The 15,485-nt window shown below is 42.0% G+C and overlaps 1 protein-coding gene across 1 annotated transcript in view; it reads left to right on the forward strand.

Annotated features, from left to right (window-relative positions):
• Positions 1-1,085: 1,085 nt before the first annotated feature.
• The window catches only part of LOC121272700 (von Willebrand factor A domain-containing protein 2-like), a 39,129-nt gene continuing 24,729 nt past the window's right edge, over positions 1,086-15,485 (forward strand). Inside the window, exons 1-8 of the mRNA XM_041179487.1 lie at positions 1,086-1,187; positions 1,620-1,844; positions 5,773-5,836; positions 7,366-7,440; positions 7,716-7,849; positions 10,564-10,673; positions 10,845-11,036; positions 11,142-11,275. Coding sequence (XP_041035421.1) covers positions 1,086-1,187; positions 1,620-1,844; positions 5,773-5,836; positions 7,366-7,440; positions 7,716-7,849; positions 10,564-10,673; positions 10,845-11,036; positions 11,142-11,275 — 1,036 coding nt within the window. The remainder of the gene's footprint in view (positions 1,188-1,619; positions 1,845-5,772; positions 5,837-7,365; positions 7,441-7,715; positions 7,850-10,563; positions 10,674-10,844; positions 11,037-11,141; positions 11,276-15,485) is intronic.

The following is a 15,485-nucleotide window of genomic DNA, read 5'->3' on the forward strand; positions in this document are numbered from 1 at the left end:
CAAATAACAGCTGCCAACCAAGTTTTGTTTTCTCATCTCATGTTAGTTGATATTATAAATGGTTTCCTTTCTCTCAGCATTGTCCCCCGCCCTTTCAAATCTGCCACGATCACTACCTCCTCAAAAAAATCATCCTTGATTTCTCTGACCTTGCAAACTACTGCCTCATCGCCAAACTCAATTTCATTCAAAGTCCTCGAATGTGCTTCTACCTATCAAATTTTGGCCTATCAATTTCTTATTTGAATTCATCCAATCATGTTTCTGGTTCTGCCACAATATTCAAATAGACTTAATTAACATCTGTAATGATGACAGGTTTCAACAAGAAACAGATAAACTTTATTACAGCGAACTTTTCAGATGTCACATGCTTGAACCAGGTCCTCGACAGGAAGCCCTGACCCCCCGGATTACCCACGCTTAGGGCTTATTGGTCAGAGCCTCCAAGAACAATCACGTGAACCCCTGATAGACAGTGGGAGAGGCTATACCTTCAGTTACTACAATATCACAGACGAAAGAGTCATTTACTATACTTCCTTATTCTCTCTGACATTTCTTCAATCTTTGACATAGTTGGCTATACTGTCCTTCTCCAAAACCTCTCCTCGATTGTCCAGCTGAGAGGCATTTCACTTACCTGGTCCCACTCTTATCTATCGAGTTGTAGCCAAAGAATCTCCTGCAAAGATGTCTCTTCCCGCTCCCAACCATTCTAATACAAAATGTGAAAATACATGCACTCTACTGTTTTATAAATACAGATAGACATTATGTATGACCATAACTACAATATCTTGTGGCGTTTCCAGTGGAACATGACACAGATTTTGTTTCGCAATCTCTATCAACTTTTACTTGATGCTTTCCTTTATATAGTATGTGCGTGTGTGTGTGTGTGAAGTCTCTGGGCGTGGTTAGAGGTTATAGTTTATGTAGGTGTGTGAGGGGAGATGTTTTAAAGTTGACAGCAGGAATCTGAGCACGGAGATGAATCTGTAATCGCACGGACCTGGGGCTGTTCCCTCCATTTTTTATCAACTTGGTTGCACTGGCACTTGGGGACCTCTTCAAAATCCCGAATGGGACGAGGAATCTCAAAGTGGCAGCCTGTGATCCTTGATTATTCTGCTAAATCCAAGTGTAAGATCAGCACTCACGCCCTGTCTGCCCGAACTGGGGAGGTGAGTCTTTCGGCTTTCAGGTTTAGTTATTGAATCATGAGAGCGACAGAGTGCATCGATCTCTCACCCAGAATGTGCACAATATGGTAAATTCAGTGTTGCATCTTGCTGGAGGGCTGCACAATTTAAGAAACGATTTACCCTGCAATTGCTATTGAGAGACGTTGAGCAGGGCGCGAATATCTGCGCAATGTTTAACATTCTTCACAGGACACATCAGATGGAGAATAATCTGTCATTTTGATAGTTGCTTGCTCCTACTTGCTGCAATTCCATGTTTGCAATAACGCTAAAAAAAATTGAAGAAATGTATTGTATTTAAATATTGAGCGTGGCTCTTTTTTTCGCTCTGAAGTCTGCAAACATAGTTTTATGTTGCAGACTGCAGGTTTTGTGTTTTTAAAAGTTATTATTTGAACTTTTTGCTCAAAGATTATGTTTACTGAAAATTCAACATTCAATAACAAAGCGTTGTCGTTTTTACAAAATGATGAGGATATTTTGAAGTATTTTCCCGCTGCAGTAAATGCTTTCAGGATACCCGGCTGGAGAAGGAAAGATCTTCCCTTTGCCAGAACTTCAAGTTGTGCTTCGTTGGTCTCCAAATGGAGATGTGCCTTTGGGGAAACGCCAATCATTCAACCAGACACTAATCTTGTAATTCATATATTGTTACTGTCCCTTACTCGCTATCTGATTTCAATGCTAGACAGACGGAATGTAGCTACCAACCAGCATTCAAATTAACTCCAATTCAAAATAAGCAAAATTCAGATGCCTCAAATCTCAGGTTCCACCCCCCCGCCCCCCCGCCCCAATTTTCAGGGGAATTAGTGCGGGATGAACCGTGCTGGATGCAGTGATTTAATGTGGATGTAAATTAAACTGAGCATCTCTATGCGGCAGTATCACTTCATGCCTTTTATGTACAATTTGACTTTCTTGAAAGCGTCTTCATATATATTAGACGTATTTTTAAACGAAGAATAAATAATTTGTAAATTTTTGGATGGGCGTGTAAACCGCTCAAGCTTTCATCCAAATCCTTGAGGGAGATTACAAACTCCCACTGTCAACCATACATTGTGTACAATATTGATTAATGGATAGTCCCCAGTTATCAACTGTGGCCACTTTCAGGAATCATTCAGTATCAACAGCCTCAGGTTAAAGTAACATGAAACATCGCAGCTCTGCCATCTTTTTTTCTGGGATATGGAAGTATTCTTCGTGGTACTGATGTAGATTACAGTTGCTGCTCTGGGGCCGAGTCCATAGACCTCATTTTCTTTTTCCCTTGGCTCCTGTCAGCCTCTTATCTCCTTTTCCTTTCCCATCCTGTTGTCCTGTCATGCCACCTTTCATTTCTTGCCTCTTTGGCATTTTGCTTCCCTAATCCCTACCCCAACCTATCTTTATTCTTCTGCCTTCCCGCTCTCCATTCCAGGCTTGAACCTCTTTGAAAATGCTCACCTCACTTCCCCTCTTGACATTCTGGAAAGGACTTAATGAGGCATCCATTGCTGCCCCCTTATGAACAACAACCCAAACAGCCCCATTCTGCTATCTCTCCGGCCTACCAACTAATGTACCCACTGAGAACTAGCCAAGCCAGTCTTCTTCCTAACCTGCAACCCCATCCATCACTGTCACCTTGGACTCTGCCAGCAGATTAGCAAATCTTCATCACACTCTGGATTTCATTTGAGAATGCTCTTCACTCACAAACAAAGCCCTTACCATCTATGACATTAGTATGGGTTATTAAAATGACATCCTGTCTTTGGCTGAAACTTTGCTCACAAGTAATGACTCACCCCTTACTGAAGTTGCCCCACCTGATTATAGTTTCCACTATTCCACTACCTGTCACAATGAAGGTGTGATTCATATCACCAAATTTCACCTTGGTCTCTCTTTCTTTGGACCCTCCATTGCTTGCTCTGTCTTTAAGCGCCCCACCTTGTTTCACCCCCTTTCTTTTCCTTTGTAGACTACTGTCTCCCCAAAGCCCACCCCAAATTCCTCACTGAAATATCCTCACTTTCCTTTGTTTATTCATTCATGGGATGTGGGCATCGCTGGCTAGGCCAGCATTTATTGGCCTTGAGAAAGTGGTAGTGAGCTGCCTTCTTGAACCACTGCAGTCCATGTGGTGTAGGTACATCCCCAGTGCTGTTAGAGACAGAGTTCCAGGATTTTGATTCAATGACAGTGAAAGAATGTTGATATAGTTCCAAGTCTGGATGGCGAGTGATTTGGAGGGGAATTACCAGGTGGTGGTGTTCCCATGTGTCTGCTGCCCTTGTCCTTCTAGATGGCAGTGGTCATGGGTTTGGAAGGTGCAGTCTAAGAAGCCTTGGTGAGTTCCTGCAGTGCATCTTGTACATGATACACATGGCTGCCACTGTGCATCGGTGGAAGGAATGAATGTTTGTGGATGGGGTGCCAATCAAGTGGGTTTCTTTGTCTTGGATGGTGTCAAGCTTGAGTGTTGATGGAGCTGCACTCATACAGGCAAGTGGAGCGTATTCCATCACACACCTGTCTTGTGCCTTGTAGATGGTGGACAGACTTTGGAGAGTCAGGAGGTGAGTTACTCACTGCAGACTTCCTAGCCTCTGATCTGCTCCTATAGTCATGGTATTTATGTGGCTAGTCCAGTTCAGATTCTGGTAAATGGTAACCCCCAGGATATTGATAGTGGGGGATTCAGTGATGATAATGCCAATGAACGTCAAGGGACGATAGTTAGATTCTCTCTTGTTGGAAATGGTCACTGCCTGGCACTTGTGCAACATGAATATTACTTGCCACATGTCAGCCCAAGCCTGGATTTTGTCTAGGTCTTAGGGATTGACTGCCTCAGTTTCTGAGGAGTTGCGAGTGGTTCTGAGGTTCCTCTCTCAGTCTTTGCACTGAAAAATGTCTCATCCTTAGTGACTCTCTCATTCTTCTCTCCCTGGTTCCACTTTTATTCTCCTCTTCCCTGCTGTGCAAAGACCAATTATTTCCCCCATTTCTCTCTTGAGCAATGCTGTAAATACCAGAAGTTATTGAATAGTTTCAGATGTGCTAAAGATCATTGGCCCTTTTTGTTAATATTCCACAACATTTCACCTCAAAAAACAAAATGGGATCAGCACCGGTGCAAGACACAGGCATCATGGTGTGAATAGGGAGGTAGCAGAGGCATGGAGCCGATGGACAAAGGGAGGCTGATAAGGCTCTTAACTGGTTAGTTGCATTATTTCTTTATATATCTCTACCTTTATTACATAACTGTAACCCTGAAGAGAGAAACCAAATGTTAGAAATTAGGTAAAAACTATCCTAAGAATTTTTTCTACCAATTTCAACTCATGCACTACCTCCTCAACATCCTATTTCCATTTATATACTCTAAACATATATCTTGTATCTTAGAATTCTAGGATCTCGCAGTAACTGAGGTAATCTCGTAATCATTTGCGGTTATTCATTGTTCCCTATTTGTTTTATATCTAAAGATGAGGGCTATAGTAACTTATACTCAAAACCTTTGATCTTTTTACCTCATTAATGTAAAGCTAAAGGCCAAAATATGAAGGCTAAGTCAAAAAAATTGTGCCCTGCTGTTCTTTTGGAGCTTCTCTGTTTAGTGACGATGTGGTTGCTGTAATTAACATACGTTATGCTTGTTTCCTGGGCAAGATGAAAACAACTATATAATGGTTTCCTTGTTCAGGAAAATAAATTTGTTTTCGATTATAGCAATTCATAAAACTCACATGGAATACAGTGTTTCTACTCATGGTGTACTCATGAGGAAACATCTTCTGAACCAATGTTCCCACCAGTGAGTTTCTTCTGCTGAGAACATGTATCTGTTCACCCCAAACATAATCTTTTGCAATAGAGCAGACCTTTAGGAAACTCCTTGGTTGTGGTTTTTGTCATCAGCCTTGACAAAGTGCAGTGGGTCAGTTAGCAAGTGCCAGGGGGTACATCCGTGCCATTTGGTGAAGATAGCAAGGGGTCTGAGCCTAGACCCCAGAAGGTTTAAAAAGACTTTGCAGGTTTTTCAGCTCTCCCTGTAAAGAAGGCCAGTGGGTCACATTAGAGGTATTTTCAGCAGGTCTCCTCCCCTGGAGTAGGCACCATCTGTCTTATTTTGTATTCTTCTCTAGCTGGTGGATGCCCAGATTATGTAAAGCGGGAAAATTTTTTCAATACCCCACACCTTTTGGCAGGGTCAGAATCAGAGATCACCAATAGGCTCATGCTGGCACCTATGAAAGGACGCATCACCAATGGGATTTTTGCATCTCAAGTATTTATGCCTCTTTTTTCCAATGTTCTCTCCTGTTATCCTGGAAACATTGAACCACACTGGAGCACATTTCACAGGTGCTAGATTGCACTGGTGCCCTACATAAGTGAACTCCTTTTTTGTAAATCTAGAAAACGTGTGCAATATGACAGATCATTCATGAGGAACATCACATATTACATTTAGGACTGAATAGCTGAATTATTCTAAAACAAGCTGAAATTAGGTTATTTCGCCATTGGTTAACATTTTATTTTTGATTTTTATCTTTAGTTGAATCTAAGGATGAGGTCCTTCAGCAGAAGTTTGTATTTTGCCCTTTTTCTTACGATTTTAGGTAAGGATTTTTTTCCTAAACTCGCTTTACCAGATGTGAAAGATTGGAGAGTACTTGGTTTTGGAAGAGTAAATAAAAGGGTAGATTTTCCAAGTCTCTACCTGTGGCAAACAATCTCATCTATCATAAGCAAATATCAAACCAATTGTAGACAATGGGCTCCCTCTGGTAAGGATACCCTCTGATATCACTAAAACCTCACAATGTAAGCAAGTATAAGGTCTTTTATGCTACATATCTATTCCTTCTCGCCATGGTCTGTGCATGCTCAAATGAAGGATGGCAGTGCTTCTGAAAGAAATAATTTACCATTTTGTGCTGAGTGATGGCATTAAATATTCCCTAAGGATAAGTCAGATACAATAGACATTTCTGACATTAGCTTGATAGTGCACCATAGTTCCGGAGAGCTCTTCATATTTCAGCAGTCTGATGAATCCATACTGCCAAATATATTATTAGTACAAATAATATTGTTGCTTTTGCCTACCATGCTTGAATCCACTGGGAACCAGACTAAGAGTTCCCAGGTTAATTTCATTTAGCATTATCAACAGTTAGCCTAATTATGAAGCTAAATCCTGAAGGTGAAAATTCAGTGCTCTAACACCCAAGCCCAACTTCAAAGTAACTTTCTATTACAAGAAACTTTAAGTGATATCAAAATAGAGCCATCTCTTAAAACAGGACTAAAATAACAGGAATGGGTTATGGATAACATAGTTTCAATCAGCAAAGTTCATAAGTGAAAGTTTGCCATGCTCATACCACATTCCCCTTGAAATATTTTTAGGCTGACATTAAACTCACTCAAAAACCAATTACCACTGGCTTAAAAGTAGTGCATGGAGGAGTGTAATAAAAACATCTGAAGCATTTATATATGAACCCTACTGATCAGAAAATATGCCCCATATGTGTGTGGCCAAGAGAAACTCAGTAATGGGGAATTACGATGATCCGAAGCCAGGAGCATGCCCTGTTTTAAGGAGGGACTTGCAGAAAATATGAGCAGACAGACCATTTGATTAATGGAGCACTTTGTATTGATTGTTGGTGAAGCAATATTTGGAGTATTATGCATTGTACATGGACACAAAAGAACATTTGGAAATTGCGGAGAACCAGAGAAGAGTGACCAGAGTTACACGGAGAGAGGAATATAATTTGACTTCATTGATGAAAAATTTGAAAGTCCAGGTTTTTAAACTAATGAGTGAAATTGAAGCTCGGTAATTTACCTTTGACCTGGAGTACACAGCTAGGTAAGTATAAAATGGATGTGAATTTAAAAATGTATTGTGCTAGCAATATTGTAAGCATTCCTAATGTGTTCATTTAGAACATACAATCTAAATCTGCACACCAATTCAAATTTGGATTAAGCTAGATAAAGCAATAGGCCATGAGGAAGAATTACAAATGGAAATTTAGAGTTACATATGTGAGTTTAAAAACATTGATTTTAAAGTAACCATTCATTCATTGTACCGTATATTGATCTATTAACCACTTACTTTTTTGAGCAGTCACCCAAGGTTGTGGCTTACAGCAGCTCATGACAGACAAAGAAACAACTGTGAAGATTTTGTCTTCAGGAAGATGTAAGTTGGGTTTATCAAACAAGTCCAGAGTAGGTCTTGAATTTAGAGCTTCTGGGTTAGAGACAGGGACACTACCCACTGTGCCACAAGACCTCCTATAGGAGCTATCCCTCCTCTAAATATTTTGTAGTGAGTTTTGCATTAATGTACCAAGTTTTTCTTGAACTTATACTAACATTTGAAAGTGAAAATATGTCTTCTTGTTATCAAAATTACCTGTTTACTTGAAAACCATTAATTGTGATCATTCAACCATGCTTTATTTCCTTTCTGAGTAATTCAGTGCTCATCAGCTATTGACATTTTGTTGGTGATGGATGGATCCCATAGCATAGGAAAAGGAAGCTTTGAACGATCAAAGCACTTTGCTGTCAAACTGTGCGATATTCTTGACATTAATCCTGACAGGGTAAGAGAGAATGAATGTAATAAAATTAGCTGGAAAATTGAAGCGCTATGTTTATTCTAAATTTTGATTGATTTGTTTGTGTAAATGCATTATTTACTGATTATTCAGCTTGACTGCTAAGATCCACTGTCAGTGAAAATACCTTGGCAATTAACAAAACTTCCATTTAGTATTGTATAGACTGTTAATGCAGTCACAATAAAGTTACATCATGTGGTGCAACACACACACACACACACACACACACACACACACACAGACACACACAGAATCCCCCACCCTAACCTGGCTGAGTTTAAATAAATAAAATTTTGCAGGAGCAGTAGTGTGAATGAACACTTTAATATAAAACTATTTATTATTGTTTGCAGCACACTGGTTTAGAAGCCCTATCTGAACCTAAATCCACACCTTCAAGTCTTACTGTCCTGTCATTCCAATGGCCATAAATTTAGCTAAATAGTAGATTTTTTGTATCATATATTACACTAAAGTCCTGCTATCATAATCAGAAATCCAGAAGAGTGACCTTAAGACATCCTTATCATGTCCTTAAAACATTGTCAAGTGCTTCACATTCAGTGAATTACTATTATTGTGTAGGTAATAGCACACCATCTGGGATTGGAAGAAGCAAAAGTGAAGGCAAATTATTATGATCCTTGGCCAGACCCCAGGAGCCAATAACATTTTGTTTAAAGTAGATAAAGGTTGAGATTTAAGTCACCCGCTATTGGAATAAAGCCACAAGATTCCACAGGTTTTGAACAAACAAAAACAAAATTTACTATACAAGTTCAGAATGATCAAACAATTTACAATATATACCTAACATTCAGAGTATCAGGTACATGTGAATTAACAGACGAACTGTGGCTGAACACACCATACTGCAGAGTAAATGACAGATGCAGCCAAGACAGAGTTCATGGATTTTGCAAGAACCCACCCTGACGTTAGTAAACACCGAGTCAAACAATCTCATTGAAACTCTGCCTAATGAGGGATACCCAGCTTCATCTTTGAAGATCTCTCCTTGAAATTCTCTCCAAAAGCCACTCCCACTCGGATGGCTTTAACAATGGCCCACCTCACAGGGTTTCAATCTCACCTTCCAAGATTCCTTCTCCTTGGATTCCCGAGTTTGCACTTCAGCCTCTACTTACCGGCGTAACTTCAGCTGTTTGCTAGACCACTAGCTTCACTGAAGTTGGCACTGCCCCTGGATTTCTCCTGTCTCCCAACTGTATCCAGCTATATATGACTCCTCGATTATCAGGGCTTCCCTTGAGCCCTCTTTGATTACCAGGGCATCCCTGAGTCCTCTTCAATTACTAGGGCTTCCCCGAGCCCTCTTCTCAGCTCCTCAGAGTTAACAAGCTAACAGCGGCACTTTGGCTGCATGGTGCTTCTTTCCCCTGCTCCTGACCCTCCAGAAACTGACCGCCTCAAGAACGATTGTTCACTGACCCTTGAACTGTTCTGGTGACCTATCAAAACACTTCCAGAAGGTCCTACCCTTGTTACTAGGCAGGAACCAATGTAACAAGCATTGGAACATCCTGTACATTAAATGTAACAATCTCCACAGACATCTAACTTAACACCCAGGGTCACACAGATCAATGGATTTCATGACATAACACAGCAGCAAATTTGCACACAGTAGGATCCCATAAACAGCTGATTTTGGTGATGGTGGGAATAATATCAATATTTACTGCCTGAAAAGATGGTGGAGGCAGAAACCCTCATAACTTTTAAAAAATACTTGGATGTATGCTTGAAGTGCCGTAACCTACAAGACTACGGACCAAGAGCTGGAAAGTAGGATTAGATTGGAAAGCTACCTTTCTGCTGGTGTGGACATGATGGGCCAAATGGCCTCCTTTTGTGCGGTTAATTTCCCTGGTTCCACGAAGAATGCTTTGCTCGTCTTCAGATAGTGCAATGTGATTTTTTTCTGTCTAGCTGAACAGGCAGCTGAGACCTTAGTTTGATATCTCATTTGAAAGACGATAGCTTAAGCTCTGCTCTGAAGTGTCCAGGAGTGAAGCTTAAACTCACAACCTTCTAGGCAAGAATGCTACCAACTGAGCCAAGCCAACAAGAGATATTTTGAAAATAAAATTCAGATCTATTTAATTTCAATACTTAAGAATGAGAATTTACAGACTCCTACCCTGAAGTCTGTTATGTGAAGTATTCCTTTGAGCACAATGCTTTAGCTCAAAGTTCAACTTTCCATTTTGTCATGAATCAAATCACAGAACTGGACTTCAGCTATTCTGTTCATTGTTTGCACATAGCGAAGGTCTGTTTACTATAGGTAGCAACAATATTTCACAGCATTTTATGTGACTAATATTCCTCAGGTGAAATATTAAATTATCTTTTTTTTCCTGAAGTCACTTGGGCCATGGCAATGCTTAATATGCCTTAAACCTGACATTCAGTATCAGTTGGTTATACAGTGCAGAAGGCTACACTTATCATAAAATTAAATTTTTATGTGTTGTCAGTCAAGTGCCTCTGGAAATTTGGACATAGTTTCAGATAACATAGCTTTGACAAGTCTGATCAAAAGTTAAACTTGATAAATTGGTGCAAAATCATATAATTCAGATCTCACAGCAACATTTACAATAGCTATCTCTGTCCAGTTTCAAATTTCATTTTGCACCATGTTAAAGTCTTTGTTTACTCTCAAATAGGTTCGCATTGGAGTGATCCAGTTTAGTTCAAAACCAAAAGTAGAATTTGGGTTAGAAACCTACCCGACCAGGGAAGAAATGAAAGAAGCTATCAGAAAGATTTTCTTTAGGCAAGTATGGCCTGTGCATTAATTAGCAGAAAGCAAAAAATAATATAAAACTCTTTACCTGTGCCAGAGATACATTCTTGGAATATAGAATCATAATTTCATATTTGAATGTAAGCTTCAAAACTTGATTAAAAGAACTAACCTGTTGTTTTCTCTCAATGTTTCTTTTAGGGGCGGTAGCACTGAGATTGGCAGAGCAATAAAGTATGTGCTACACAAAGGGTTTCTTGGAGGGCGAAAAGATGCCCTGAAAATCATTGTAATTCTCACTGATGGTAAATCACAAGACAATGCAACAGTGCCTTTGAGGTTTGCTAAGAACAGCGGAATGACAATATTTGCTGTAGGAGTCAAGCACCCAGGGTAAGAATATATTAATGTGCTGAGAGAAAGCTGTAATGCTGACTTTATTCGTGAGCAACAGTTGCTGCATTGCTCCTCACTTGCTGCTTGTGGTGCCATCTGTAGGTGGAAAGAACTGGCCAGTTTAGCCAGCATTCCCAGTGACATGCATGTGTTCTATGCAGAACACTATGATGATGCTGTTAACGGTTTATACACCACACTGACGCAGTCTACAGTCTGCTCTGATGTGCATCCAGGTAGGTAGTATTGCTCTGAATTCTCTGTTCGACACAATGCAGTAAATCACTGTAGCTACTTGACGTGTCTAGAAATTTGCAGGTTAATTTCCCATCTTTGTGCTCCCATTGGAAACCCAGGTGTGCACAATGCATGATTTTCCAATCAGTTAAAATGTTCATCGTGCAGTTGGATTCTCAATAGGCTCTTACAGTGGGAGTGGCTTGCTGGAGGAAATGCAAAGCCAGAATATCACCTCTATAGTGTCCATCATGGAAAATGTTCCATTTGCAAAGCAGCTGTAACCTAGACATTACTGTTGCCAGTTTGACCACAAATTCGTTCACATGCTCACATGATATTCTGCTGCCCACCCTTTTAATGGGGTCAGTAATTCATTTATTTTAAATGTGTCAATGTTTCCATTAAAATAACAGGAAGCAGAATATTAAAAAAAACACAATAAGAGTTTTGTCTGCTAATCTCACCAACTGTAATTTTTAAGCTTATGGCTTTGATTAGCTTTTGCTTAAGCTTTTTATTTAGGTCATTATAGAAGCTGCAGGTTTGTTTACATTTTAATGAAACACCTTGGGAGGTTTTAGTGCATTAAAGGTGCTACATAAATATAAGTTGTTGTTTTGTGTTCTGAGTCTGTACCATGTACAGTTTTTGTCTCCTTGCTTAAGAAAGGGTATAATTGCATTCAGAGCAGCTCAGAGAAGGTTCACTCAACTGATTCCTGGGATGAAGGGGTTATCTTATGAGGAAAGGCTGGACAGGTTGGGCCTGTATCCCCTGGAATTTAGAAGGATGTCAGCTGATCTGATTTAAACATATAGGGCAGAATTTTCCCGTCGGCGATTTGGGGGAGGGGCCCGCTTGCCGACGGGAAAATGACGCGGGATGATGTCGGGAGGAATCCCCGATGTCATCCCAGTCCCTTTAAATATTCATGAAGACGGGGGGACAGCGCAATTAGCTGTCTGCCCGCCGACCTGTCAATGGGCCAATTAACAGCTTGTTAAATGCCCTGCCCGTCCAATCTTAAGACTGGTAGGCAGGCCAGGATCCCCAGCGGGCTTCTGTTAATACATGAAACCTCATCCACTGGCGGGATGAGGCTTCATGAACATTTTTAAAAACTTCAATAAAGTTTATGTGCTTCTTATTAACATGTCCCATCTGGTGTGACATTGTCGCATGAGGGGGACATGTTAATAATTTTAAAATGTTTCTATTTTTAAAGATTTTTATACTGTCAGTGATATCCCTGAGACAGCACTTAGTCCGAGGGAGCAGTGCACTCTTTCGCATGCATGCGTGAAAGAGAGCGCACTTTGACAGATGGGGAATCTCTCCCCCCCCCACCCCCCCCACCCCAGCACAGGAAGTGCATAAGGCTTCCTGTCAGGCAGGCCGCTGGGCGGGCCTTAATTGGGCTGCCCACTCAAAATGGCAGTGGGCCCCATTTCGGCGGCGGAGTTTGGCTGCCCACCCGCCGCCGAGCTAGTGGGGCCTGCCCCCCCGTCAAGGTAAAAATTCTGGCCATAAGATCCTGAGGGAACTTGACAGGGTGAATGCTGAGAGGATGCTTCCATTTATGGGAGAGACCGGAACTACGGGACACAGAAAAACAGGGGTCTCCCATTTAAGACTGACATGAGGAGAAATTTTCAGCTAAAAAAGTAAACTTGGCATTTGGGTTTGGCTATTCTCAACAGTTCAAACAGAACTTTACTTCCCTAAAAAACTGGCTGAACAATCACTCTCCACTCTCTTAGTGACACCACCTCCCCTTAACAGAGGCATTCTCCCTTTGCAACCCCGCACTCTCTCCCAACATTTCCGACTGCTGGTTCAGGCCGCATTTCATTGTTGAAGTTGCTGTGCCTATAGTGTTAAGTGAGTCTTTGGAAATTCATGATCTGGCAAAAACTATCAAGAGACGAGGGTTTCTCACTCACAGTACATGGCAAAGTTTACCCACTTTACCAGTGTCAAGTAAGGAGTGAAGTGAGAAAGCTATCAATGAGCTTAAAGGCGAGATCCAGCCTGCATCTTACTCTTCCCACTGAAGTTTTAGGCCCTGCTGGGTCCTAGACACTACAGGTTCGATTTTCGCTCTGCAGTCGGGAAATTCGGGAAATTTCCCAGCAGATCCGTCTTCATAGAAATGACCCCTGCAAACATGAGTTTCGTTCTGGTGGTGGGGAAAGGCAGCATTCACTCGGGTCTGCTGACCCTGGAAGCAGCTCAGAGATGGAGCTGTGCCCTGATGAGGAGGAGGGCCAATCATGTCTCAGGACCAATATAAAAGGCTACCTTGGATGCCATTCCTGCCACGAGGGAGGAAGCTGATGGAGACTATCAGGTTCATGGAAGGAGATGTCTTCCATCAATCAAGTGAATAAGAGCGGTAATTGTTGTCCAGCTGGTTAGTTACACTGGAAGAGATGGCCTGTCATGGGCCTCTGTAGATTTTAATGCTGCCTATTGACCTTGTCTAATGAAGGATCACACAGCAGTCACTTAATGGTGGCAAAGCTTCATCAGACCCAGCCATGCAGATGGCTCCACCTTGGCAACTGAAGCAGATCCTGACAATCTGTATTAACTGAGAACAGTACAAGGCCTTAGGGGCTGATTTATAGAATCACCCAGTTAAGGAGACATAAATAGAGATTGCCTGGATATTGGAGATGGCGAATTGCCCACTGCAGATTCCAGAGGTGGTGTTGGAGGCACATTCAAGCATGGTGTTCATGGTGGAAGTGATGGTGATAGTGCAAGAAGCAGATTGAGAAGTTGGTTTGTGGGTTAGCACGAAGGATGGGTTGCAGGCTAAGGGTTCTGTTTAATCTGGTTGGAAGGCACTGGCCTCGAGCTGCATGTGCTCTCAAAATGTCCAAGGCTTACTCTAATGACTTCCTTTTTTGTCTCACTAGGATCCTATCAGAGTTTGCCTACACCCCTCCTACCAACCTGTCCCCCCAAGCTGGGTCATCCTTCAAGCATTAGGAGAAGGAAGAGATGCCTGCAAAACCACCATCACATCTGAGCAGCTCACACTCTAACAACACAGATACTAGCTCATTGGAGGGGTGTAGCGCATTTAGAGTTGGTGGTATGTGGTGAAAGGCACTGCACCAGAGTGCAGGAGGAGGTGTCTGAGTCAGAGACATCTTGCAAACAGTCCCCCTCAGAGGATGCTCCTGTGGGCACGGAAGTAAGAGAGAGTCACCTCATGGGGCACAGTATTTGGAGCAGCAGATTTGCGGGCATCTGATGCAGCTCACACATTGCAAGTAGAGGAATCCATCGTGGTGATGAGCTCGACCTTGTCTTGGGGACTTGATCGCATGAGTTCTGACCATGAGAGAATGGCCAGTCTCATGGAGAGTGCAACATCGCTTCGAATGCATGCTAAAGCAGAGTGACATCCTGCAAAAGGTTCAAGGCTCACTCTAGCCTGGAGCAGGCTGTTCAGAGTATGAGCACTGATCTTCGTGGAGTTTGCGAATAGCTGTGTAATCACAACAGGACCACAATAGTGGCCAGAGCGGACACCGACTGTGCCGCAGCAGCCAGCCCATCTAACTGCCTGAATGGCAACCCAGAGCTCTGGAGGTTGGTGAGGACGATGAGGGTTCCAACAACATTTCAGCACCCTCATCTTGCACAGTTCTGCAGTCCCTCTGCCAGAGCCCTCATCTGTGGCACATGTCCCAGTGACCATAGCTGCCCCTGCAGAAATGCAAAACACAGCCTCCGGTAAGTCCGCAATGGACCATGACAAGCACCCTCCTCAATGCCGTACAGCCATAAAGGTGAGCAGCATGGCTGCACCTTTCCCAAGGCAACATGCGGACATGGGAGTATTTGCGAATACAGGCTGCTGCTTCATCCCAACAACTAAAGGATTCTCAGTGGTGTCATTTACACTCACAATGTTAATAGTTAGTTTCATGTGTCTTGTAAATGCAATCTATACTGTCTGCAATGGATTGGTAGTCTGTCATTATTGAGTAATAGCAATAATTACCAGGTAAACATAAAGCAGCAGCTTCATACCAAAGGCGATGGAGACTGCAGCCAGTAGTCCATCTCTTAGTGACTGTGTGATTGTGAAGGGGATGGCCATGCATGTCCAGCAGTGGAAGGCAAAGTCTTTATTCAGACATTCGGTGCAGGTATTAGTGGAGCAAGGGGTGAGGTTGTTGCGGGCTG

This window comes from Carcharodon carcharias, chromosome 1 (assembly GCF_017639515.1).
Source record: "Carcharodon carcharias isolate sCarCar2 chromosome 1, sCarCar2.pri, whole genome shotgun sequence".
NCBI lineage: Eukaryota > Metazoa > Chordata > Chondrichthyes > Lamniformes > Lamnidae > Carcharodon > Carcharodon carcharias.